The sequence below is a fragment of the Oreochromis niloticus genome, linkage group LG10, assembly GCF_001858045.2.
Source record: "Oreochromis niloticus isolate F11D_XX linkage group LG10, O_niloticus_UMD_NMBU, whole genome shotgun sequence".
Classification (NCBI taxonomy): Eukaryota; Metazoa; Chordata; class Actinopteri; order Cichliformes; family Cichlidae; genus Oreochromis; species Oreochromis niloticus.
The window spans coordinates 28,982,841-29,010,697 of record NC_031975.2 but is presented as its reverse complement, the minus strand read 5'-3'; the positions used below and the strand labels follow the sequence as shown (position 1 = coordinate 29,010,697).

The window sequence follows — 27,857 nt, the reverse complement described above, 5'->3', positions numbered from 1 at the left end:
AGAGACAGATACAGTATATAGATTTAGCTATAGATATTATATAAACATTAGTGAATACACAATCAGTTACAATTTTGGAACAGGTTAGTTAGATTTGTTGTTTTGGCTGCCTGAGAAAGCTACTGTCAGCAGTGTCGAGCTACAGTCTTATCAACACTAGCAGCCTCACCATCATGATGGAGCAGTGGGAAGAGGAAGCAATGGTGATGAAGAGATAGGAGATGATTTGTGGGACAGGCAGCGATGGGGGGTGACTAAAAGGGGAGAAAGAGGAGGCATTGCAGAAACACAGAACAGATTTTGCCATGTTTATTCATTCAAGTCAGTTTGTGTTTGTGTGTGTGTGTGTGTGTGTGTGTGTGTGTGTGTGTGAATGAGGGTGAAGGGAGATAATGAGGTAATGGCGCTCAGTGAAGTGTGACGGAGAGACGCGGGAGAGAGTGATATGAAGAGGGAGGTTGAGAGGGAGACAGACGACAGAGGACAAAAGCAGCTAATTGAGTGTTGCCATTTAGAGATGTGGAGCCATCACTGGGAGCTGATCGATTCAAATGTCTTTCTGAAGAGGAGATAACCAGATGAGTCACACTTACTGTGTGAAGACAAAATAAACGAATTATACTGTAGCGCTGCTATTGTATACAGTGGCCTCTGCATTAAGTTATAAAGTTAAGTTTTAAAGCAGCATACCATATTCACTTCTTTTTAAGCCAACCTTTAGTGCCTTCCTTTCTTTGCTGCTGATTGAGTAAGTGATATGTTCTTCCTATAACTAAATTGAGCTCTTCTAAAAACTCCATAACTCTAGGCATTTGACACAAGTACAGAAACATAATTTCCATCATTACAAAGCAATGGTGAGGGATATTTGCCTTCATGATAAATTTTTTTGCAATTCTGAGATTGCTAGGGTCAGTAAATTATGCAAGATTGTTGTTTGACAATTGTTGAGCAGATGTTAGAAGATCTGTGTAGGTGGAAAACCTACATAAGCCATAAGGCTTTAATACACAAAGTATTATTATTAAAAAAAAAATGGTAAATGGCCTGTATTTATATAGCGCTTTTCTAGTCCCTAAGGACCCCAAAGCGCTTTACATATCCAGTCATTCACACACTGGTGATGGCAAGCTACGCTGTAGCCACAGGCACCTTGGGGCACACTGACAGAGGCGAGGCTGCCGGACACTGGCGCTACCGGGCCCTCTGACCACCACCAGTAGGCAACGGGTGAAGTGTCTTGCCCAAGGACACAACGACCGAGACTGTCCGAGCCGGGGCTCGAACCTGCAACCTTCCGATTACAAGGCGAACTCCCAACTCTTGAGCCACGTTCGCCACAATAATATTATTATTATTATTATTATTATTATTATTATTATTATTATTATTATTATTATTATTATTATTATTATTATTATTATTATTATTATTATTATTATTATTAGTAGTAGTAGTAGTAGTAGTAGTAGTAGTAGTAGTATTAAACTTTCAGGTACACAAGGATCTCTTTTATTACTTTTGCATGATTCTTTTTTCAGTCGTTATCATCCATAATTTTTCTTACTGACAAATCTCTCAGTCTTTTCAATCTTTCAGTTAGGTTGTGCTTTGAAAAGGAAAAAAAGAAAAAGAAAAAACTGAATTTGTTGTGTTTCTCTGTTTTAGTTTTGATCTTAGATAAAAAATTTTTTTAAAAACTACACATCACAGTGAGTAATTTGTATACTTTTTTTCGTACTGATTTCTGACAGTTACGGTGTTGTCAATGTACTTTACAGCCGTTCGTGCACTTCGATGGCATACCTGTGGCATGAGTAAACTGTTTTTGTAAGGACTTGAAGGACACTGTTCTGCAATGGAAAACAGGCTGGTTCTGAGCTCCTTTGTGATTTCATGCCGCTGTGGCATCTAAACTATGAATTCCTAAAGAAATAAAAAATGTTCTCAAAATACATTGTTATTATCTCACAGTCCCAGGTACCGTTTAAAAGCTCGGTTATTGTCTGTGTGAACCTCTATTACGTTATTTTATTCTTTCCTGACTCTGTGCTGATTTAATCTGTTTCTTTCCTGATTGCAGTGTGATAGTGATCAGGATAGTGTGACAGTGGGATGGTGTGATTATGCTCTAAGATCACTGATTTTAATGAAGATTGAAATTGTATTTGGTAGAAAAAGGAACTTTAAAAAAAACACACTTACATCTATAACTTGTTCCCGATGCATTGTCCTATTCTGACTTGTTAAAGGGTTATGCCACTGACGTAAAACATGTGGTTTCTTGATCAGGGCCCTTTGGCATCACATGTAAAGGCACTGAATACCTCTGAAAATAATTTTCAATGTGCAAAGTTTACATTGTGAAAAAACTTAATGTCGGCAAGCTGTTGGTGCCAAGCAGCAAAATGTGAAACTAAAATGTGACTGAAAACAAAGTGCAAAAGCACAAAGCTCGCAAATGAGACAAAATCTGTGCTCCCCTGCCTGTGAAATCTTTTACTTGCAACCAAACTTCTGCCATCTAATAAGGACTATCCATCCATCCATCCATCTGTCATCATCCATTTGAATATCGACTGCTAGCTTTTTCTGTAGCCAGTGTGTCAGGACCTCAATGAAAAGAGGACAGCTTGTGCAGATGTGTCTCATGTCATCAGGCCAGACCAAGCTCCTTGCTATATAAAATAAATAAATTAATAATTGTATTCCGATTAGTTTGTCTACATTGATCTACTTTCTTTGAAAGCAGTGATTGCTGCCAACAGCTGGTTTTCAGTTAGAATTTCTTTGCTCGTTGTTACTGGTAACAGAGGCTTCTTCAAATTTCTTAAAGGCATACACCACCAATTTAGCATTGCAGCAAAGGTTGAAATCCCAGTAGACAGTTTAAGTCTTTCAAACTTCCTGCAGCAGAACAAGAGGTGTTGTTTTATTCATTCAGTGCATTTTCCTGACTTACTTTTCTCACTTCAGCCCCAGCCAATGCTGACTCAAGTGAAATTACTTAAGGAAATTCATCAGGCTTTCCTCGGAGTAAAACAGAATGTGAAATTACATGCAGATCAGCGAAACACTGGCAGCAAACTTGACATCATTTGTTTGCTGTGCACCTCCTCGTGCTTCCTGTCCCTAACAGAGTGGCAAACACTGACCTACAATATGCGCAGCCACTCCCTTGAGAATAATTTATTTCATGAGAGCTGCAGAAATTCCAGAAATCATGGAAAGAAAATTGACAGAGTGTGATGGAGTTCACAAGGGCACTGGAATATTTTGCTGGGGGAATAAACAAGCAGCTCCAGTCTTTGGTGGTGTGCCAGCGCTTCTAGGGATTAATCCACCACCCCGAAAACAGCTCAGTGTGCCATGTTGGACCTGCTGTGTTTCAGCATTAATTGATTTTTTTTTAAAAATCCATTAGAGAGGATGTTGCTTGTGTGTGGACTGCAGTGTAGTGTGTTTGACTTTGAGCTCATAGGCCCTACGACTTAAAGCCTGATCTCTCTTTGGTGTATGTTTTTGTTTGTTTGTTTGTTTTTTAAAAATATGTATTTGCATAAAACATTATGTAACCAAGAACGTTGTTTTTCTTGTTTTTTTTTATGTTTCATTTCGTGTTAATATCCTTTAAAAACAATGAATGCAGCCTTCTGGAATTTAAACTAACCCATATCTATAGATCAGACAACACTAGTGAGTAATTGTAATTTCTGGGATGTCAGTTTAGTAATTTTAAAGATTAGTGAATTTACAGACGTTATAGAAGAATTCAGCAAAGTGACAGATTTATGGGCTATGATTTTATTTAATGTAAGATATTTTAATAATAACATTACAGCTAATATATTCAAAGGATAATGCAAATGACTCACTAGTCTTATGAAGAGGCTCCACTTGGTCAGTGTAGTTTTAGTTCATGAACCAAAGTAAGACAAAAATAATCCACAAATTTATTTTGACACACATGACATTTTAATTGTGTGTCATCACTGAGACAAAGGTACGGTGGCTCTGAGAGGTCAAATGTACCTCAGGGTAAAAAAATGCCAGCAGATTCTAGAAAAGCACACAAAACAAAAACAAAATTTAAAAAAAAAAGTTCACAACAAAATTAAATAAATACAAAATAAAGAGAAAGCTCACAAAACACAAGAGAAATCTTCAATGGGGAAAAAATAATGTGACAGAGCAGCTGCAGAAGTGATAAGCTAATCGTAAACGGCTGTTAGCAAACATGCGTCTACCATATTATATAAATCATGGAAATAAAACACACATTAGCTTTATCTTTTCACCGGTAAATCCTCGGCTTCTTTGAAGTGACATGTTTTGGCACTTCCACAGTTGTTTCGTGACGTTATTGTCTCCCCGAAAAACTCTGCTCTTTTTTGTGCGTTTCCAGCATTTTTTCATATGCTGGTGTTTTCTTAAGGTGCAGTGCGTTTGACCTCTCAGGGCCACCATACGAAAGCCTGAGGGCTGCTGTCATGTCTTTCAACTTCTAAGCACATAGTCATGTTTGAGTTTGGCCCCATGTGAGATGATAAAAGATGGCGGGAAAACTCCAGGACTGTTCATGTAAAATGTGAGTGACAGACTCCAGGGAGGTAAACTAACAGAAATGGATGGATGATATCACGAGAGTTCAGGTGGAATCCACTCTGTACCAAATAAATAGGCTGGACTCCTATCACCAGCCTGCTGTATGATGAGTGATTCATGCCTCTGCTGTATACACTGTGAAAGGGCCCCAACGCCTCAGCCTTCCAGTTTCCTCTGCTTCACATTCTAATAAAGACTAATGTGTTTGCCGACATCAGCTCACTCTCATTAGAGTGATTAATTGCCTCCTTGGTTATGGTAAACAGTACGAGCTGTATCACAATTTATTGAGGGAAAATTAACCAATCATAATTAAATGCTCTGATCTGTCTTCCTCACCTCTCCCTATACAAGCTCTCTTCACACACGGGGTGAGTGTTCTTTGATTAATTTTGCCTCGGTTCCTGTCATTGGAAGGATGATGTAAACGTTACTTTGAGCGGGGTGAGTGTTCATAAAGAGCAAGAGTCACCCTTTTAATGGTCAGTAGTTAATGGGTTGATTTATTGCATGAGCATAAAGTGAGGAGACTCTGCTTTTTCCTCTCAGTTTGTTGCTGACCTTACAGAGACCTTCCGTCCTTGTTGCAATGTCACATTTTACAGAGTGTAGGTCAGCTGCTGTGTAACATGGGCTGAAAGTAATGATCTTCGCTGCAGTCCAATGGAAGGCAGGAAGGGGAAACAAAAAATATGGAAAGTCTCGAAATGAAATTCAAGGAAGGGCAAGAGAACTAATTTCGGATTAGTTTTTGATGGAATGATAAAAAGTAAGTCTTCAAATAGCAACATCAGTGTGAGCAAAACATATGAAGTAAATGTACAAAATACCCGAGCATGTATGCATCAGATTACTTTGATCCATTTGTATTAAAGATGGAATAAATGTATTTAATCAGTTGTCCAGTCAATAGTTGACTGCATAATCTCTAGTTGTCATTGGTTACAGTGCAAGGAGGATTTGCTGATGTAGAACATAAAGGCATTGACTTTATACAGCCATAGTTACCCATTAGCTTGTGAAGCTCTCCAGTGAAGCCTTAATGTTGGACCTAAATGTTGGTTTTTTATCACTCAGAAGTGACCATTCTCTGAATGTCACTTTACTAGACTTGACTTACTTTTGGAGCCAACCTCAAGTGAGGGCTGCAGTTTTTCATTTGCTAATAGCATTTAGCTGTTTAAATAAGTATCACAGTACTCATCATTCATCATTCATGTAGTAAACAGTGGCTATATAAATCAGTGCAAAGACTGGCATGAATGGAAAGAAATCCTCCATCTCATATATTTTCACCGTTTTATATTTTTTTAAAAACCCTATGACTGTCTGAGAAGAAATACAGTTTCTGTACGTGAGAAGAAAATCCTATCTGTGTTTATTGCTGTGATTTGCTGCTTTTCCATCCGTCCATCCATTTTTTAGCTGCTCTCCCCTTGGCCACCACCACTGGTGGGCGGGGGTGACACCGAGGTGTGCCCAGGGCCTAAGAGGTACCCAGGTGATATCCTAATTAGATGCCCGAACCACCTGACTCAAATGTTCTCCTCCGAGCTCTTTACCTCACTTATCCAGATGACCAACCACCATTTGGATTAGGCTCATTTCCACCACTGTCACGTTACCACCACAATCTCATTCTTTTGGTCACTACCCAGAGCTTGTGATGATAGGTGAGGGTAGGAGCATAGATCTAGTAAATCAACAGCCTCACTTTGACACTCAGCTCTCTCTTTGCCACAAATGACCAGTACAATGTCTGCATCAGTGCTGATGGAAATACCAATTCATCTGTCAACCTCCCGCTCCACTTTCCCTGCTGCTGTTCCAAAGTACTTCATCTTCTGGAAATAAAACAAAACAAAGATAAATAAATAAAATCCTGGAATATAAGTTGGGAGAATGAGAATTGGGTAGAGATGTTTTTATTTACCAATTTATAGTCTTCTTAATTTCTGATCAAAGTTTAACTCTTCTTTCTTAACCTTTCTTCATATTGAAAATATAAAACCATCTGCAGTCATTCTTCCTTCCACTGCAGGTCATCTTCATGTATTTAAAAAAGGCAGCAGGCAGAGCAATTTTATATTTCTCTTCCTCTCCATCAAAGTCAGCTCAGTAGGATTTCTGTATTTGGCATGAAAGCAAAGAGTTTCTAAAGTATGACGTTAAAAGGTCAGCGTTTCAGCTACTCTTAGTCTATCTTCCTTCTTCTTTAGACAGGCAGTATTGTGACTGTTTGTAAAGAAGCTGTCAAAATCATATGTCATGTTTTCAGTACTTCAAGAAGGTTTTCTATTCAAACCACTGGGCTTCTGCTCTTATCCTCAAGAATGATCACCTAGCATTAAAACCTGACGTTAAGGGAGTGTGTATAAATAGCATAGTTTGTGTTTAATGTCTATGTGTTTTAGGCTTTTTGAATGTGAAAAGGTTAGGATTGGGGATAAGGTCATGGTCAGGGCATCTCATGGTGTGAAATGCCAGCCTCTTTCAGGGTATCAAATACTGCTTTTTAGTATTAGTAATGGCATAAATCTAGTGCATCATGGGACCGACAGAAACCTTGTTAAGAGTTGATGCCATATCTGCAGTGTTTAATGCTATGAAAGGGTGTATTTTAACCCAAACTACACTCTCATCCCAAACCTAACAGACTAGTTTATGGTGCTTCAACCTAACAAAACAGTTTTAGTGCCTAAACCGAAGACAAAGGAAATTAACAAATAGGCCTCAAAGCGTCATCTTCTTCTAGCTGACGATGTGTGGCTAACACAACTGCTGTCTCTTGAGCTTCAAATTCCAGTCTTCAGTGAGGCTGGCTCTTTCCTACGCATTTTATGCTCATCTTTTACCAACAGAATCTGACAGAGCATAGGTGTTTGATGTCCAGCCAATTGGAAATGAACTGTGATTCTTTATGTCATAAAATTGCATGAAAAGAACCTAAATTCAGATTTGTTAAACAAAAAGGCAGCTTTATTGGCAGAAGGCCCACAACAAGTCTGTACAAAAAATCCAAACAAAATCAGCAAAACATTTCCAGGTAGGAATATATTCCATGCTCCGGATAACTCAAAACTCAGATGTCAGAATTTAAGAGTGTCGCTTCTCGAGCCCAAGTTAGATCCTTCCAGATAAAGTGAGGAAAACGTTTTTCGCACTTGAAAACATCACTGGATAGAGCGTGGTCAGTGCAAATACACAACAGTACAGATTAAAGGTTTCACAAATTATTTGCATTCAGGGCCGCCATCTTGGATCTGTGCTATCATGAGTGTGCATGTATCAACCATGCATGCAGCCTGTTACAGTTGCTCCTGCTTTTCTCTTCACTTTAACTTTTCCTTACTCATTTCTTGCCCTTTACTTTTTTCTTAGAGTTCGTCTGTTTAATAGCTTTCCTTTCAATCATGTGGATTGAGAGAGTTTTTGTTCTACATAATTTCCTTAAGGATTAATAAAGTATTCTGATTCTGATTCTGATTGGTGTCATGGTTCTGGGTCGGTGACCCAGTGTTTTTGATTTTGTACTCTTATTTTTGATATTATGAATTATGACAGTTTGTTTTGGTTTCCCAAGTGTTCATTCTGTGCTCCCTCTGTTTTCCGTCGTCCCTGCCTGTGTATCCCCTCTAGTGTGGTCAGGTCCCTGTGTGAAGCCCGCGTCTCGGAGTCTGTGTCCTTGCGTGTGTGTGTGTGTGTGTGTTTCCTGTTTTATTTTGAAGGTCCGTGTCTTATGTGAAGGTGTCCTGCTTTGCTTCCCTGTCTCGTCAGTCCTGATTTCTCCCAGCTGTGCCCTCCTTCTGTGTCTCATTCCCCTCGTTACTTCCCAGTGTATTTAAACACTGTGTTTCTCTGAGTCTGTGTCGCGTCGTCCCTCAAGCTGTGTGTTTCCTCTTGTGCCTCCCTGTCAAATGTAAGTTTATATTTCCCAGTTTAGTTTTGTATGCTTTCCCCCTGCCAGCAAATAAAGCTGAGTTTTGAGTTCATCCTTCGAGTCTGAGTGTCTGCACCTTGGGTCCTACTCCTGCCTGCCACACAGCGTTTCATGACAGAACGACGCGACCAGACATGGACCCAGCAGCACTCAACCCACCAGAAGAACTGCGTCAAGACATTATTTACTCTGTGGAGAGACTCCTTAGACTCTGGTTAGAACATGAGGGGAAGGAGCTCCATTTCGCTTTGGAAACTAAGCTACAGAGATTGATTTCTGGTCTCCCTTGGCTTCTCGGTGCGCTCCACCCGCTCGAACAGGATTTTATCCTCAATGAGCTCCACATTCATTCCCCAGCTGCTACAACTCACCTGCCCGACAGGCCGGACGTGGAGCTGCCCGGCCCATTGGAGTCATCATCAAAAAGGAAGCGGCGATCACGCCGCCGACGTCCATCACCACAGCCAGACCCCGTGACCTCTGAGTCGCCAGCTGTGGTAAAAGAAAGAGACAATATTCAAGAGTTTCCTGAATTTGGGACTGTTCATTCTGGAACCATTTGTTTTCACTCAGCTGCCCAGCCTCCCGTAGCTCACTCAGCTGCCCAGCCTCCCGTAGCTCACTCAGCTGCCCAGCCTCCCGTAGCTCACTCAGCTGCCCAGCCTCCCGTAGCTCACTCAGCTGCCCAGCCTCCCGTAGCTCACTCAGCTGCCCAGCCTTCTGTAGCTCCATTTTCACCTCAGCTATCGCTCCAGCCATTAATTCAGTATGTTCTTCAGCCTCCTTCAGTTCGGCCTGCCACTGAGTTGCCCTTAGCCCCATCATCCACACTACCACCTGCTTCTCTTCCACCACAATCATCACTACACTCAGCCGTCCAGGCTACCACTCAGTCAGTCATTCACTCTATAGCCCTGCCATTAATGCACTCTGTCGCTGAGCCATTAGCCGCCGGGCCCGCAGCCAATTCAGCCACCCTTCCACCCGTTGCACCTCAACCACAACCGTCACTGCAGTCTCCGGCAGTTCAGCCTTCCCCAGTGCAGTCTTCCACTCAACCACCAGCTCCACTTTCTCCCCAACCGTCACTACTACCTCTAGCTCAGTCTCCTGTACAGTCGCCTCCAGTTCGGTTCCCTGAGCAGTCACCCCTAGTTCATTCCCCTGTGAAGCCATCAACTCCACCACCCACTCCTCTTTCACCACCACCAGTAGCTCAGCTCGCACCTGACCCATTGGCCCAGTTCTCCGTAGCAGTTCAGTTTTCTGGCCAGCGTAACATTGAGCCAGGGGTCCCAATTCCCTCTGGCTCTACATCAGCTCCTGCTGGAAGCTCTGATGAGCCCATCCAGTACTCCGCGGCTCCCATGCCGCCACCTGCCTTCTCCGCTGGAGGGTCCGAGGGGCCCGTCCAGCCGCCTGTCCCCGCTGGAGGGTCCGAGGGGCCCGTCCAGCCGTCTGTCTCTGCTGGAGGGTCCGAGGGGCCCGTCCAGCCATCCTCAGCCTCCATGTCCGCAGCAGCCTCCGAGTCTTCGTCCTCATCAGCTGCATCGCCCACGCCGTCGCCTGCAGCGCCGCCGTCTCCGGCAGCGCCACAGTCTCCGGCTTCCATGCCGTCGCCTTCAGCCTCATCTTCGCCTGGTCCAGCCTTCGAGCCTTCAGCCTCGCCGCCCACGCCTGGTCCAGCCTTCGAGCCTTCAGCCTCGCCGCCCACGCCTGGTCCAGCCTTCGAGCCTTCAGCCTCGCCGCCCACGCCTGGTCCAGCCTTCGAGCCTTCAGCCTCGCCGCCCGGTCCAGCCTTCGTGCCTTCAGCCTCGCCGCCCGGTCCAGCCTCTGCTTCGGCTTCAACGTCGCCCGGTCCAGCCTCTGCTTCGGCTTCAACGTCGCCCGGTCCAGCCTCTGCTTCGGCTTCAACGTCGCCCGGTCCAGCCTCTGCTTCGACTTCAACGTCACCTGGTCCTGTGGCTGCCACGCCCCCGTCTGTTCCTGCCTCATCAGCTGGAGGGCCCGAGGAGCCCGTCCAGCCACCTGCTGCAGCCTCACCTGCATCGGCTCCGGCTTCGCCTGGCGCAGCCTCTGCATCAGCCTCTGCATCAGCCTCACCTGCATCGGCTTCGGCTTCGCCTGGCGCAGCCTCTATCTTGCCTGGAGCTGCGGGGGCCTCGCCGTTCTCAGGTCACCAACTGCCGCCTCGGCGTCGCCGGCCGCTTTCCAGGCCTCTGAGTCGGCATTGGGGGCGATCGCGGCTCAAGAGTTGGGAGTTCGCCTTGTAATCGGAAGGTTGCCGGTTCGAGCCCCAGCTTGGACAGTCTCGGTTGTTGTGTCCTTGGGCAAGACACTTCACCCGTTGCCTACTGGTGGTGGTCAGAGGGCCCGGTGGCGCCAGTGTCCGGCAGCCTCGCCTCTGTCAGTGCGCCCCAGGGTGGCTGTGGCTACAATGTAGCTTGCCATCACCAGTGTGTGAATGTGTGTGTGAATGGGTGGATGACTGGATATGTAAAGCGCTTTGGTGTCCTTAGGGACTATTAAAAAGCGCTATATAAATACAGGCCATTTACCATTTACCATGGCCGTCGAGGGCGGCCCCCCGAACTGCTTCCACGTCGCCGCCGTCGCCGTCCGCACAGCCGGCCCCCCGAACTGCTTCCACGTCGCCGCCGTCGCCGTCCGCACGGCCGGCCCCCCGAACTGCTTCCACGTCGCCGCCGTTGCTGTCCGCACGGTCGGCCCCCTGAGCTGCTTCTACGTCATCGCGGCCGTTGGTTTCTGCACTCCTGACCGGCTCTGTCGCCTGTGCCACCCACCTGGTCGGCCCCCCGACCGTTTGACTTATGAACTTTTGTGCCGGCGACCTCCGGGTCGGCCCCCTGAACTGTTTTTCTGTTGCCGCCGTTGCCGTCCGCACGGTGGGGCCCCTGACTTCCTGCTGAACTGTTCTTTGTGCGCCAGTGTTTTTTGTGCGCGTGTCGTTTTTGGGCTCCTGGTGCTCCTGTTTTGTTTCGCTTCGGGCCCTCCTTCCTGGGCCCCCGCCGCCCGCCCTGGTCGGGTTGTTTTCTGTTTTTGGTCGTTTTTGTTTTCTTGTGTTGGGCTGTCTGGGGCCAGCCCTTGTGGGGGGGGGGTACTGTCATGGTTCTGGGTCGGTGACCCAGTGTTTTTGATTTTGTACTCTTATTTTTGATATTATGAATTATGACAGTTTGTTTTGGTTTCCCAAGTGTTCATTCTGTGCTCCCTCTGTTTTCCGTCGTCCCTGCCTGTGTATCCCCTCTAGTGTGGTCAGGTCCCTGTGTGAAGCCCGCGTCTCGGAGTCTGTGTCCTTGCGTGTGTGTGTGTGTGTGTGTGTGTGTGTGTGTGTGTGTGTGTGTGTGTGTGTGTGTGTGTTTCCTGTTTTATTTTGAAGGTCCGTGTCTTATGTGAAGGTGTCCTGCTTTGCTTCCCTGTCTCGTCAGTCCTGATTTCTCCCAGCTGTGCCCTCCTTCTGTGTCTCATTCCCCTCGTTACTTCCCAGTGTATTTAAACACTGTGTTTCTCTGAGTCTGTGTCGCGTCGTCCCTCAAGCTGTGTGTTTCCTTGTGTGCCTCCCTGTCAAATGTAAGTTTATATTTCCCAGTTTAGTTTTGTATGCTTTCCCCCTGCCAGCAAATAAAGCTGAGTTTTGAGTTCATCCTTCGAGTCTGAGTGTCTGCACCTTGGGTCCTACTCCTGCCTGCCACACAGCGTTTCATGACAATTGGATTGTTAACTCTTGGTTGGGTGGGAAATCTTGGAACTCAGAAATTCCAACTTCCTAGTTATTCAGGAAAGTGAAAACTACAAAGGACACTCACAGAGACACACCGAGGCCCAATCAGGGAAATGAGACATGGGAACACACCACAGACACAATCCAAGAGGAGAAAGTAAAACTGAATACAAAGCACACGAGCCAAATTAGTACCAAAAGAAAAACAGGAAATAGCTTATGCAAAGGTTAGATATACAACTACACACAGCAGCTTTACACTAAAGAAATGGAAATTCAAAAACTCAAAATATTAACATAAGTAAGAGAAACGCTCTAAATAATCACAAAAATACCAAATCACAAAGAATGAAGTGTTTCCATAAATTAATCCATGATATCAGTTGGGTAAAATAGATCATTCTAATCTGTTCACATATTTTGCCCTGTGATGAAGGAAATGCTGTGTATAAAAAAACAAAAAACATTATTACATACTTGTAATGCTCTGGATTGTCAAAATGTTGCCATTTATTGTGCTTGTTATGCAAACAAGAGCCCATGCCACCTACACAGACAATCAAACTAATAATATAAAATGTCTCACATTTTAGGTTAGATTTGTTAAAGGCCTTTAAATTTTATATGAAAAGCATTAAAATGTAACAAGGAAAAATATAAAAAAAAGACTTCTCTCTTTAGGGAGACCATTATACCAGCTCATTTCAATGAATAATGGTACTCACACCTAACTATGCATTTACAGATCATTGACTTGATTACAATGATAGACTGAATTTTCACAGTCAGAAATTTTCAGCAGTCTTTTTAGCAAATTGCAGATTGTTCTGCAAAAAATGTGTGACACATCTTAATCTAACCAAATGTCAGGGTATAATGTGCTAGAGCTTTCATTCGCTTGTTACATTTTAGTTATAAAGAACTATTCTTTGAGAAACTTTGTCGCGAGAATGAGCAAATATTTGTAACAAATGGAAAGAATACATCTTTATATTCATATATTTATAGCAATATGTGCAAGCAATTGTCCAAATGAGATCTTAACAAGGAGATTTTCACATTTCATTGTTTGTGCATCTCCTGGCAGCCGGTTTTGAACGCCGTCTGATCTTGCTCATTAAATGGATTCCTAGAGTTGTTGTTTTGTCTATTTCCTGAACTGAGATTACCTTCACTCATATTTGCAGACATTTGTCCTACATAAGTAAAACATCACAGCCCTACAGCTCGTCAGTCTGATTCATTGCTCCTGTGGTTAAATGTTCTGTCTGTAATTTCTGCATTTAAAATGGCAAAATCCCACAGGCAGAAAACTGAAGCACAGAACAGATTTTTTTTCTTCTTTTTGAAGGTTTGTGAAGTAGACACAGTGAGTGAACAGTAAAACTTTCCTGTCCCAAAACTTTCTTTTGGTACCTCTGCAAAAAAACAGCTGTTGTATAAACTGCTTATTGTGTGCAGAATAGCACTGGGTTGGAGTGTATCCCGGTTACCGGCATGGAGCATGGGCAGGAGGGAAGGTAAACTCAGTAGGTCGCCAGTCTTTGTGTTACGTGCCAGTTCTTGATTCAAGGAGAACCAAAATGCAAAGACAGAACTGCACAGACAGGTTGAACAAACAAAAAAGGGAAACTAACTGGAGCTGGTGAAAGGTAGCAGAGGCAAATCCATGGCTGCTGATTCTACCAGAGTAATTCAGATAAAAATAAAAGAGGACATGCAGGAAGGTCAGCAGTTGAACTGACAAAGGACAGAAGGGAGTGACAGGATCTTACTGTCTGAGTGGGTGAGGAAGGACAGGTCGAATCAATTAGGACTGAGCACACAACCGCAGGAGCTGGAAAACAAAGACAGCAAAGATGCACAATGAGGTGAAAAAGTGAGAAGTGACAGAAAAAGAAAAATCACAAGACTGGTACACACACATTCACACATTTATTCACGCAAATACAGAGAAGATGTAACACCAATGGATGGACCAAGGAAAAACTAAAAACACTGAAATGTTGTTACTGGTAATACACACAGCCCAACTCTTTCACACTAAAGAAATGCATTGAGAGATTTCTTTGTCTGCATTGTGGACATGTGTCCCTATTTAAATTTCTACTCCTAACAAAATGATCAATGCTATTTATTTTAGTGCTGAAAGAACACTTGCAATAGAAAACAAAGGACAGTGTTGTGCTGAAAACTAAATGCTCAAGCATATGCATGAGCTTCTTACACAATGCATGGTGACGAATGATTTTGTTGTTGAGCTTGATCGATCTGAAGGTAAAGTACGAAAAGAATGAAAATAATTACAGCATGTACGGTTTGTTACAGTCTTCAAATGGCACTAAAATATTGTATTTAGACAACTGAAAATATGAGTGTCTTTCCTTTCTTGGTACTGATCAAAAAAATTACGACGTATTGATAGCAAAAAGTAGTTGATTGGTTTTAAAAGACACTAAAAGTGATAAAGAATTTACTGAAGCACAGTGGTCCTTTACCTCAAATCATCCCTACCTTCCTCTCTTTGCAGAGCACCTAAAGGTGGCACTGGAGGAGTACATGAAACGAATGCCCAAGGTTCGCATCTTGAGGACGAAGAAGAGGGAGGGGCTGATCAGAACTCGTCTTCTTGGTGCCGCTGCTGCCAAGGGGGAAGTCATCACCTTCCTGGACTCACACTGCGAAGCTAATGTCAACTGGCTGCCTCCACTGCTGGGTGAGAAACATGCTTACACACATCCATCCAGCAATCACTGAGGTGCCGATGACATATCTCCCATCCAAAAATCGGTACGTGGTCTTATACCAAAATTTGCAAGCCAGATAGGGTGTTATTTCCACAGCCAATAGCAATTCAGTCTGACGGCTTCCTTCAAAATACGACTTCACACCACATTGTTGTAATAAAAATAGGAAATGCATGTGATTGTGATCACATAGTTATGATAGAGCTGCCATGATATAGGGTTCTAAGGATAAACATTATGTTTAAAATGAGTTCATGTATACATAAAATGTATACACATGTATACACAAACCTTCAAAAAGAAGAAAAAAAATCTGTTCTGTGCTTCAGTTTTCTGTCTGTGGGATTTTGCCATTTTAAATGCAGAAATCATAAACTCTGCAGTGCCTATGTAGAGTTTCAGACTCACTTAATAGTTTATCCAGGTTTGTTCCCTTTCACATTTCCAGTAACTAATATTCTGCTGCCTCAGCTACTTTCTTTATGGTTGACTAAAGTAAGGTGACTACCAATGAGGGGATTCACTTTTCTGTTGGCACATTTTTTTTCAACATACTGAGACTCATCTCCCACAGCAGTGCCACTGAAAACTGAGACACCACACAGGTGCAGTTGGACTGTTGTTAAATGATGAATTGGAGATGACTGAGAAATAAATTCATGGTTTAATCACCAAGTTTTTGTCCGATCTTGCTGTCTCATGATTCACTGTTAAACTGCACTACTGGGTCCTCACCGTGACTCAGAGCTGTGTCCACAGTTTGTAGCCTAATGATATTTTGTGTACAAGCTAAGTACAGCACATATCATTATGGTAATAGTGTTTACTTCATATGTCAGCTGTATCCACCAGCTTCTTGCACACTCCCAGTTCACATTGCCCTCTTGAACCATTAAAATATCAAAAATCCAAGGATGAATTTCCACATTTTCTACAGAGATTTATTATTATAAATTCTTTTGGCCACAATAATAACATTTACTGAATTAAACAAAAAGAACATGTTTACAGACGTTCTGGCAAACAACTTTTCTTTAAGTAGAAAGACGTCCAACAGAAAACCAGTCCAGGCAACATATTAGATGTCATTCAGCATTTGAATATTGGCTGAATGTTTAAATGTAGCACTGTGATTTTCCTGTTAAATTACTGCCAATTGTGACAAAAAAAACAAAAATGTCCTGAAATTTCTGTTTTTCAAAACTTTTCACTTTAAGAAATTGCCCCAAATTATCACTTAATTTCCAAAAGAACATTTCAACCATTTTGACAGTTTAATTTTCAAATATTTTCAAATTACTTTACTTTTACAAATATTAAAATTTTCTTAACAAATAACTTTGAACGTTTTAAAAGTGCCTCACTTTTGCAACAAAAAAGACAAATCTAAAAATGTCAAAATCTGACAAATGTCAATTTCCAGATTTCATCACTTTTTGAAAATGTGATCACTCCCAAGGTCACGGAGCACAGGAATGTACAAAGTCCTGTTACTGCTGCCAAATTGCTTTCACTAAGAGAGAGCCAATCATTCTCAAACACAGAAAATATATGCGCGCACACACACACACACACACACACACACACACACACACACACACACACACGCGCGCGCACTAACACACACTAACACTATCCCCGCTGTGAGACTGAGTGCTTCCTCTTCTGGCTGATGTACTTGCTCACTACCTCATTCTCACTTTATCAATTACCTCTTTCCATTAAGGACCCATGTTCAACTCGGTTTCCCAGCATGGCGCCATTCCCAGTTGGAACCATTTCACAGCAAACCTTATGACCCATGTTACCTCTCTGTCAAGCTGTTTACACATCAAGCGGGAATAGGACGTGTGTCTGCCAGTGCGTAACATAAACAAGCAGCCATGTTCATTACAGCCCACTGTGGCACTTTGATTGTTGTCAGGAGTGAAAGAGTTAGGACTGGAGGCTGTGGAAAAGTGAACATACTGTAGTTGCACTGCAGGTTTGCATTAGGTGCAGCAGTATCATTACTTTGAATTGGCAATAATGAATACACATATTGATATGATACATGATTTTTCATCTGAAAGAGGAGCAGAAACTATAAATATTTTTTGTATTTTAATAATTGTTGAATCCAAATATAAAGTTATATTGTTTGCTGTAAAAAATTCAAACTCAGTTATAAAGCTGCATTTTTAAAAACTACATCTATGGTGGACAATTTTCCTATCCCCTTCTGGATCATCGAAGACCTTAACTTATGGAGTGCTGTTGCCAAGAATCAGTTCTGAGCTGTATCCAAATGTAAATGTTCTGTGGAAGTCAGTAAAAGGAAGAAAACATACACTCACAGTCATATGGCAGCAACTCAGTGCATTAGGCATGTAGACATGGACAAGAAGACCTGCTGAAGTTCAAACCAAGCATCAGAATGGAAAAGAAAGTTAATCTGACTTGGCGTAGTTGTTGATGTCAGACAAGCTGAGGATTCAGTATTGTCTATAGAGAACATACCAGGGTATGCAGAAGAGTATCTCTATTCTATTCTGTTCAATTTAGTTTTATTTATGCAGCGCCAAATCACAACAACAGTCACCTTAAGGCGCTTTATATTGTAAGGTAGACTCTACAATAATACATGCATCTCTGAATGTGCGACGTGTCAAACCTTGAAATGGGCTACAGCAGCAGAAGACTGCACCAGGCGCCCTTCCTCTCAGCCAAGAACAGGAAAGAGAGGCTACAGTCCACATGGGCTCACCCAAACTAGATATCAGAAGACTGGAAAAATGTCACCTACTCTGATAAGTGATCGCACCTTACCTGAATATTGTTGCTTATTATTGTCTGTCCCTTTATGACCACATTGTACTCATCTTCTGCTGGCTCCTTCCAGCAAGATAACACACCATGTCACAAAGCTCAAATCATCTCAGATTGGTTTCTTGAGCATAACAGTGTTCAAAATTCACTCTACTACTATGCTATGAAGAATTAAGATGGTTATGAAAGCAAAAGGAGGTCCAAGCCAGTAAAGTAGCCAGTGAGTTTAGATACAAACAAAGGAGAGAAAAAGGGGGATAGAGAGGTTATGACCAAAGGATGAATCACTAAACAAAAACTAAATATGATAACATAAACAGAGGACCAAACAAAACAAGGGTTAACCAAGACTGAGTGTCATTTATTATTGTCCACATTACAACTTTTCTGCTGTTCCTTGCGGTTTGCCAGCATGCTACACAGAACTTCAACTTCAAGAGGTGTTACTCTTATTCACTTATTGTGTTAAAACTTTACTGTAAATATACTATTAGAGCAGAAACTGGCGCATCAGCTTTAAATTAAATTTGTAAGCCTGAATAAAAATGTAAAAAAGGAATTTATCTTAAGCACGCAGTGGATAGGACAGGAGACAGCATTTCATCAATTGTGAATCCATTGCCACTGAGTGACCTCCATCAACAAACAGACATCTCTCATTTAGTGACTGTCGATCTGAGTCTGACGCGTGTCAAAAGCACAGTAGAAAAGGGGCATTGTACACAAGCCAACAAGCACATACATAAAGTACACACATACAGCAAACAAACACGTAACTTGTCTTATTTATTTTTTTATTTAACTCAACATTATTCAAAAGTCTCTCTCTGTGTATCTCACAGACCGAATTGCCCAGAACAGGAAGGCTATTGTATGTCCAATGATTGATGTCATCGACCACGACAACTTTGGCTATGACACGCAGGCAGGGGACGCCATGCGAGGGGCGTTTGACTGGGAAATGTACTACAAACGGATTCCAATCCCTCCAGAGATGCAGAGGGATGACCCCAGTGAACCCTTTGAGTGAGTAACGCAAGTTTAAAAGTAGTGCACTTTAAATCTAATCAGTGATTTAAAGCTTTCCATCCACAGCATACCTATTTCATTTAAATATGCGTTAAGATTTTGAAGGATTTTATTTAAATGACCTAAATGATGAATGATAATTGAAGTCCACTCCTCTAAAATGCTTTTATTGAGCATAATCTTCTCGTTATCCAGGCTGAGCTGTTGAAAGTCTCTTTCTAATGACGGCGTATGTCGTACTTTGTCTTGTGAGTAAAGATGATGTTGGTTTGTGAGGCTTATTTTCTCCCTACTCTGGTGTAAGTGAGTTGCCAGGATCACACATTCAGTGGGCTGCCCAGACAGAAAGTAGACATGATATGGGGAGTGAATGTCTTTATAGAAATGATAATACTTTTAGCAGGATGCCTCCCATGTCCAAATTGATACTATTTTACTATATTGATAAGGATTTTGATACTTCCATTAAGAAGATGACTTTTGTTTGCTTTGTTTATAATTTTCATTTTTAAAGCGATATTTCGTGTGCAACAGACAATAATAAATATACAATAGGAGTATTTATTGACTTAAAAAAAGCTTTTGATACGATGCAACATTCTATTTTGATTTCTAAGCTTAATACTTATGGGGTGAGAGGAATTGCATTAAACTGGTTAAGTAGTTATCTAGAAAATAGGACCCAGTATGTGCATTATTTAGGCAATTCCTCTGAAAGACTGAAAATTGAATGTGGGGTTCCTCAAGGGTCTGTTTTGGGACCAAAACTTTTTAATTTATATATAAATGATATTTGTGATGTGTCCAAAATGTTAAATTTCGTTTTGTTTGCAGATGATACAAATTTTTATTGTGCTGGGGATAAATTGAAAGAATTGGCTGAATTAATGGTTTCTGAAATGGAAAAACTAAAAAAATGGTTTGATGTAAACAAATTATCTTTGAACTTGACAAAAACGAAATTTATGATTTTTGGAAATCGGGTAAAAGAGGATGAAGTAATTCTGTCCATTGATGGAGTTCCAATTGAGAGAGTTACTGAACTCCGTTTTTTGGGGGTAGTATTGGATGATAAATTAAAATGGAAATCTCATATTGAATATGTTAGAAAAAAGATGGTTAAAAATATTTATATTTTGGGTAATGTCAGAGATATACTAGATTATAAGGCAATGCGTATTTTATATTTCTCACTAATTTTCCCCTATCTCAGTTATTGTGCTGAGGTGTGGGGGAATACATATGCGACTTATATACATCCTCTATACTTGTTACAGAAGAAAGTGGTACGAATGGTTCATAATGTTAAATATAGAGAACATACAAATAATCTGTTTATAAAATCGAAATTGTTGAAATTTGAAGACTTAGTGAAATTACAGACATTATTATTCTTGTGCAAGGCAAAAAATAATAATTTACCTCTTAAGTTACCCCTCTGACCTGTCTTCCTACCCCTCTGACCTGTCTTCCCCATGTGATGTTTTGTGTAATGTATGTATGGTCGGAGGGTGAGATGGCGCCGCCATTGCGTGCAATAGGTCGGCAGCCTTATGAAATTTCCCCCTTGTGGGACTAATAAAGGTATATCAATCAATCAATCAATCAATCAAGTTACAAAGTTTGTTTGTATTGTGTTCAGGAAGTGGGGACAGTAGAAGGAAGTTTGACTTTAAGCATAAGTTTGCTAGAACCACACAAAGGCAAATGTGTCCAACAGTTAAAGGTATAAGAATATGGAATTCTCTTGAAGATAATCTCAAGAGCTGTACAAACATGCACCGTTTTAAAATGTGTTACATACTTAAAAGGATAACTCAATATGAAGAACATGAAAGTAATTAGGACTAAATGTGGAAGAAAACATTTTCATTGCCATTTAATGCTGTATATTGCTGATTATATTGATTTGTTGTTTAGTTTTGCATTGTTACATAAAGATACGTTAGAGGGTTTTCTGGGGGTTATTGGCGCCCTCGTGTAAAAATATTTGGATTGCAGATAGGGGGCAGGTGCTAATAAGAATTTATTCTTCTTCCTGCTCCTTTTCACCCATGGGTGCAGTGTTATGTTGATGGGAGGGGGGTTTTGTGTGTGGGAGGAGAGGCACTGTTGAACCATGTGTGAAATAAATAAAGAAATGAAATGAAATGAAATGAAATGAAATGAAAATACTGTAGTTCAAACAGTTACTTAAGATGCATTTACTCCTACTCCAGTAATGTTACTGTTGGGATTTTTAAAAAGAATTGCAGAATCAGGTATATATATTGGATGTTTCTTAAAGTAGAGATCAGCTCTTATTTTTTTTGTCTGCTTGAACATAAGTATTGATTACAGTAAAATATTTTTAACAAGGAATACTTTGGCCTACTAGCTCTTTGCTAAATTATGCTAGCTTAGCACAAGGCTAAGTTTATCAGATAAGCCAGTTTATGCAGAATATGAAAGTAACACAAATTACATCAAAGTTCTGTAATGCAAACTACCCCTAACTATGAACACATTCATTTTTGTAGTGAAAAACGTGTATAATTTTGTATACATTTTTAACACTGTAGAATGTAAATTGATTCCACTTTCTTTTTTTTTTTTCCTTTAACTAAAACTGGTCCGTGTATTAAGCCATGCTTATGAACAGTCTCTCCGCCTCCAGAGGTGGCCTAACGCAGTCTTTTTATGTATTTTATATGCTTGAGGTGTCTGTGTGGGGTTCTCAGTCATCCAGTCATTGTAGTTCTAAGCACTTAATCTGAAGGCAACCTGGAGCGAAAATAGAGGTTTGAATGTTAAGTAGATAGAGCTATGATGCCTGAGAACCTCCATCAGCCTGTAGAACTAAAATCTTTCAGATGAGAGGTGAAAAAACATCTTCATATTCATCCATCCATCATTTATCCGATTGGCTCTCTTTAAATATTGACAACATTTTTTCCCTTCTGTATTTAGTAGTGATATACAGACATTTGTGTCTTTTACATTTCTGCTCCCAAAATCTGTGCTCTCATACATCAGATGCTGCACTGCAAGTCAAACCCTCCCAATAAGCCACTTCACTGGTGCACTGCAGTGCTCATCTAACTATACGGATTATAGCAACAGATGAACTGAACCGTATGCTTAGTGGTTCTCTTATGTACGATCACACTGCTATAAAACAGCACTTCACAAGTGAGAACATCTAGAGACAGGTGCCAGATGCCCATTTGTGATGTTTTTCCCTTATGAATATGTATAATCTGTGTTTTGTAGGTTTGGGACACTTTAACAACAACAGGAAACAATTTCTGAGGCTTGAGGTTTTATGTTTTCGACTTGTCTGTCCCCTTCTCACGAAGTCCTCGAGGGAGCTTCTGCAAGTTTGGCTCAAAGTTTCACTTGGATGCAAGAATGAAGTGATTAGAATAACTAGAAGCATAACTAATAACTATTAGAATAACTGTGCTTAAATGTCAAAAAGTCAAGGTCATTGTGACCTCACAAAATACCGTTTTAGATGTTAAATATAACATGTTACACACATGCACTGACTTGCAAGTAAAATGCAATTTGACTGGTTGGCATACAGCAGCTTTTTGGTAATTCTGCTTTTATGACTGAAGCATAAAAAAAATCCACTGGTTTCCTCTGCTGAATGTTGCCATGTGATAGTGTGACAGTGTGAGATAGAAGAAAGACGTGTAGCTTATGGACAAGAAAGTATGAAAGTAAAGGGCAAAATCAGACTTTCTCCTGGCACAATGAACAATAATATAATTTCTGAGGATAATTGTGACAAGACAAAGTGCTGAAGTTTTTTACCGCAAGATGAGCTTTCTTAATTAAGACAGAAGCTTAAATTAGATTGGCAACTCCGTCTCAGCTCCTTTGCTTCACTTTGTCTCAGCTGTAATTAAGTCCTTACCCCCACAGTGTTCCACACTGACTGTGCTCATATTTACATTGATGTAGATTTAGACCAGTTGTTTGGAGCAACACTTTTTCAGGCAGTGATGTGTAATTTGAGGTTTTTTTCCTTCTTGCTCTGTCAGATCAAACAGAATGTCTTAAATCTTGATTGATGTAGGCGTAAAACAATGTGTAAATAACTATCTAAAACACCTTTTTTATTAATCCCTCTAATATAGTCAGTGTGTATTGGGCTAAAAAAGTATCATCAATCATCTGTGATATGATAAATCATGATATGCAAATCTGTGAGACTCGAGGCTGTTTAAAGGTCAAATATAAAGTAATGCAGAGAGAATCCAAACAATTTCCGCTTGACCAAACACTTAGTGTGAGGAGGCTGGGTCCGCGACTCAGCATTTTGAGTTTATTTTGTATTTTTGTGAAGTTCTTGCATTATTATTCTATTTAGGGTTTAGTTAAGTTTTGGTGTAGTTATGTTTCTTCTCTGTCTCCTTGTTTATGTGTCTTCTGTTTTCCGTGCAGTCTGTCATGTGTCTCATGTCTGCGTGTTCCGTGTTGTCAAGCTTGTCTTGTCTTGTCTACGTCCTTTTCTTGTTCCTGTTTTATTGTGTAGAGTCTGGTGTTCCATGTTTAGTGCGTTTAGTCGTACTTCATCTGTGGCATTCAGGCTCATTTGTCCCCGGGTGTTTTCACTTCCCTCATTATCCTCCTGTGTATTTAAGGCCCCTGTCTCCCTCTGTTCAGTGTCAGGTTGTCTGTTTAACTGTTCACATGTCTATGGCTTTCTTGTGTCTTCATGCTCCTGCTCAAGTTCATGTTTGTGCTCTTGGTATGCCCCTGTTCAGGTTTATGTTTATGTATTTGCCATAGTTTTCATGTTTAGCTCTAGGTTTTTCCAGTTTAGTTTAGCTTTTGGTCTTTGCCTAAGTTTGCTATTGTCCTTTTGATTTCTAGGTTATACTACCAGCCTAAATAAACAGCTCACCTTTTGTTACCCTTTAGTTTTGTCTTCCATACGTCTGCTTTTGGAGCCGCTCCTCAAACACATTGGCCCACCTGGCCTTAAACACTTGGTGAACACGGGGAGGACAAACACCCATTTAATAGGAAGAAACCTCTGACAAAGCAAAACCTGACAAAACAGCAATTTAAAAATCTAGTTGATTGTTTTGGCCTGAACTAACATGACAAGAGGGGTTGACAGCATTGCAATAGACAACAAATGTCCCAGGACCCATCATTTACTGCAAAAAAGTGAGTGTGCAGGGACAGTTTCCAAGCAAAGTATTCTTATGCTGATAGGTTTATGTGATTAAAACAATAAAAGGCAAATTTAGAGACCCAAGAGGCATACCAGTGTTCTATAGGAAGCATCAAGTGACCTTGATGTGCTGGCCAAAGTAAGGATGGACCGAGTAAACCACCAAGTTTTCAGTATTTCATTTAATATTGCTGTCATTGAGAAAGTAAATTGGAAAATCTGTTAATTTTATTACACTGCACTTAGACATTTGTTTATCATTTGTGCGCATTGTGGAGCTGTGAGTGCTAATTTAGGGTTGCATCAGATAGCGTGCCCCACAGAGGGCACAGGAAGCATAAATGTTTTCATCACGCCAAATGGTTTTTATTTTAATTTTAAAAAATGAAGGACCGTAAACAAGCTGCACGGGTGTTAGAGGCAAACCCGACACAGTGTGCCCAGAGTAATTATGATGTGTTAAAGACATTAAACAGTGTTGGAGAGGAGTACAGAGATTTCTGTAATCACTGCTTATTCATTCATTTAATTATTTTCACCCTTGAAAAGGGAAAACTGCAGAAACCTGGCTGTTATCACCAAGGGACTCATATCTGTGCTCACTGCTCACGAGGCGTGAGAAGCCCTACAGTGTTTCTCACTGCTGACAGTACAGTAGCTGCACTGTTTGCCTTTAATTGATCCTCCTCAGGGACGACTTTGGCAAGAGCAGACTACCTGCTGGCTCACTCACCTCCGATTTCCACCTGATGAAAAGCTTGTAGCTATGACAACCTGCGTGTACCTGCGAGTGTGTGTGCTGTGATATTTCTGCAGTGAAGTGGACCGCATCTCGTTTGGGGGATAGAAAGATGAGAATGATGCGCTTCAGTGTTTGATTTAGTGCTGCATCATTTGGGGTCAGGTGTTGAGTGGAAAGTTGGGGGTTAAAGATCGGATCTAGTTGGTGAAGTTCTTCACAAGAAATCTGACGTACTCTTGTGTTTGTGTGCGCACCTGCTGCCCCAGTTTTTGTGCCTCAGGTGTGCAGCAGCAACAATCATGTACAGCAGCCACATAACAGCTAACAAGCCTCGCGCTTAGCAGCACAGATCTTGACACAGCAGACAGAAGCCACAGTGCTCTATAGTGGGTTAATTGGTTTTGTACTGTGCAGAGCATCTTCATTATCTGGTGAGAAATGGGAACCACTAGGAATACATGCACTGTGACTTACTGTCTGTATTCCTCTGAATATTCTCACTCGTTTTATTTTTGCTTCCAAAAGGCATTTACCATTTAAAGCAATGACCAGCTTAGATTTTTTTTTTTTCAAGGTCACAAAAACAGACTTTATGTGATTTTGGTCCAAGCACTGGGAGAGCTGTTTCAAAACTGTCATTTTCTCCTTTGTAAAATATTCTGTTAGCAGGTGGATGGTGAGCTTCGAGCCATTATACTTCTAACAGTTCCATTTCCGGTGTATAATTTGTTGACTAAGTTGCTTAGGTTTGCATTAAAAAATCTTGTGTAAATGTCAGAGTTCATGATTCCCATGAATACATACATACCAACACCACTGCAAGAAAAGCAGCTGTAGATTTTGCTCTAAGGATGGCCTGAAGGGTGACGGAGGGAGTCAGTCTGGTTGAAAACCTTCTCCAGACTCCACAAGAAAACTTCTAATGCCACATTCAAGCATGTTAAATTTCCTTTACATGTCCATTGCAAATTTAATTCACTATCAAGGTAGATGCTGAACTTCATTCATATTAGAAGGATACAGGTTTTCCCATACAATCAGCTCTTTTTTTTTTCTTCCAAAGCATGTAGTTTTATTTTTTAAAAAGTGTTATTTTGTACCAGTTAAAGATGGAGCTGGTAGATTTTTGTTGAGAGTGGGTTAGGGTTAGGACAGGAATAGAAATGAGTGTATCAGAGCAACAGCTCTGGTTGTGAACTTTGGAGACAACGTTAGTGAGGTGAAGCTGAGTTGGTCTGGACATGTGCAGAGGAGGGATAGTGGATGTAATGCATAGAGGATGTTGAATATGGACCTGCTAGGCACGGAGAAGGTTTATGGATATATTCCTTTTCAACCTGTATGTTTTATAACCATACCTGGACTTGTAGGTACAGTAAATATGCAAGAATTGTTCCAGTATAAGGGTATGTGACTCTTTATGGCTGTTACTATTAAATAGAGCATTGACACGTGTAATACACGTCTTTTAACCTTGTAATTTTACTCAACAAAGCTGCCCTAACTGACCTTAAGTACCATACTAACCTACACATTATTCATGAAACGGGTCTGAAGTAGTGCTGTATTTATATGCACTGATGATAACATGTTTGTCCTTTTGAATAAATCCACACTTCAAATCACACAAAAGGTAGGGCTGTTAGATTTTTCTGTTTAGATGTTGTCCTTGGCAGGTTTGATATTACTGTGATGCTTCTACTCTTTATGGATATGTAAGGGTTTTAAGTAAAAGCTGTTGCACAAAATGCAACGCAAGCAGTGACTGAGTGTGTTACATTGGGTCTTTTAGGTCACCAGTGATGGCAGGTGGACTGTTTGCTGTGGATAGAAAATGGTTCTGGGAGCTGGGAGGATACGACACTGGTCTGGAGATCTGGGGAGGAGAGCAGTATGAGATCTCCTTTAAGGTAAATATGTATAGATAATATTATCCATTATATCATGTTTTTGCCATTAAATTGAGGATGTGAAGCCAGATTATATTCTTGCCTTTAACCTGTTTGTTAATGGTTCTGTATGGAGCCACTCTGCCATGGTTTTAGCCTTTCATGATTACATCAGTTCAAAAAAAAAAAAAAAATTAAGTAAAAGATTGCCTGGAAATTAAAGGTGTTCCCAGACAATATTATAATCCTTTCATTTCCCTCCAGCAAATCTATGAATTACTCAACTTTTTTTTTTTTTCAAAAGGACCAAGGGAGTTGTTTTTGTTCTGGCTTTGGGAGTCAAGCTGAGAGTGTATTTCTAATGTTTCCCTTTAACTCTATTAGTATTTCCTTCAGGCCACGCTTCAGCCACATCTTAACAAGCTCAGACAGCACTGAAAACGCTCGTAATGCCCATTTACTTTTATGTCTACTTTAGCGTCAACGTTGTTGACAGAGGGGGGTAGTGAAGGTGGTAGCAAGATGTCCAAGGGAGTGTTCTTCTCTTCTCACCAAACATTTCTGTGATCAGATTCATAGCAGAAGAAGACAGAAACACAGAAAATCCCTTTGTGTTTCTCAGAATTAGATAGAACAAATAGTTGTACATACATTTATAACATCAGTATGTTTCTCACACCACCTCAGTGAATCACTACACCAGTCCAGCCATAATTATCATTATTGTTATTATTATTAAAGCTTAAAGTTTGCATTATTAGAGGTATGGTCACTGGGACCGATGAGTTGGTGCAAAGCACAGACTGTAGCCTATAAAAGATGTGTCCTGTGTTTGGAGGCTTTCATTTAGCTGTGTATCACTGCCAACTTGGTTGTTTTGGAAACAGAAGTAAAGTGAGCTTTACGATGGTGGTGGTGGTGAAGATGAAGACTGAGGCTTGGGCGGAGCTCTGACTGAGGTCCCTGTGAGGTGGAGATGGGTTGCATGAATGACAGTTTGAAAGGGAGAAAGAAATGAGCACAGGCAGAGGCTGATTGGCTCAAGGGCAAGGAGATGATTGGACTAGAGTAATGATGACTGTATTGAGATTGACAGCGTGGGAAAGTGGTAGTGATGTAATGAACAGAAAGCAGCTTAACACCCAGGAAAGCAGGCAGATGACTGATTAGGGATCTTCCTTA

General features: G+C 41.1%; 2 protein-coding genes across 2 annotated transcripts in view; one reads left to right on the top strand and one right to left on the bottom strand.

Moving 5' to 3' along the window:
• Nucleotides 1-27,857, top strand: part of LOC100711140 (polypeptide N-acetylgalactosaminyltransferase 10) — a 92,156-nt gene that overhangs the window by 49,940 nt on the left and 14,359 nt on the right. Inside the window, exons 5-7 of the mRNA XM_003453950.5 lie at nucleotides 14,818-15,003; nucleotides 18,685-18,868; nucleotides 26,579-26,696. Of these exons, the coding sequence (XP_003453998.1) occupies nucleotides 14,818-15,003; nucleotides 18,685-18,868; nucleotides 26,579-26,696 (488 nt within the window). The remainder of the gene's footprint in view (nucleotides 1-14,817; nucleotides 15,004-18,684; nucleotides 18,869-26,578; nucleotides 26,697-27,857) is intronic.
• On the bottom strand, nucleotides 9,713-10,760 carry LOC112847994 (uncharacterized). Its single transcript, XM_025910678.1, has 3 exons — nucleotides 10,649-10,760; nucleotides 10,499-10,588; nucleotides 9,713-10,465 (listed from the first exon to the last, which is right to left on the bottom strand). Exons 1-3 carry the CDS (start codon nucleotides 10,652-10,654, stop codon nucleotides 9,857-9,859), a joined length of 705 nt encoding a protein of 234 aa, XP_025766463.1. The 5' UTR covers nucleotides 10,655-10,760; the 3' UTR covers nucleotides 9,713-9,856.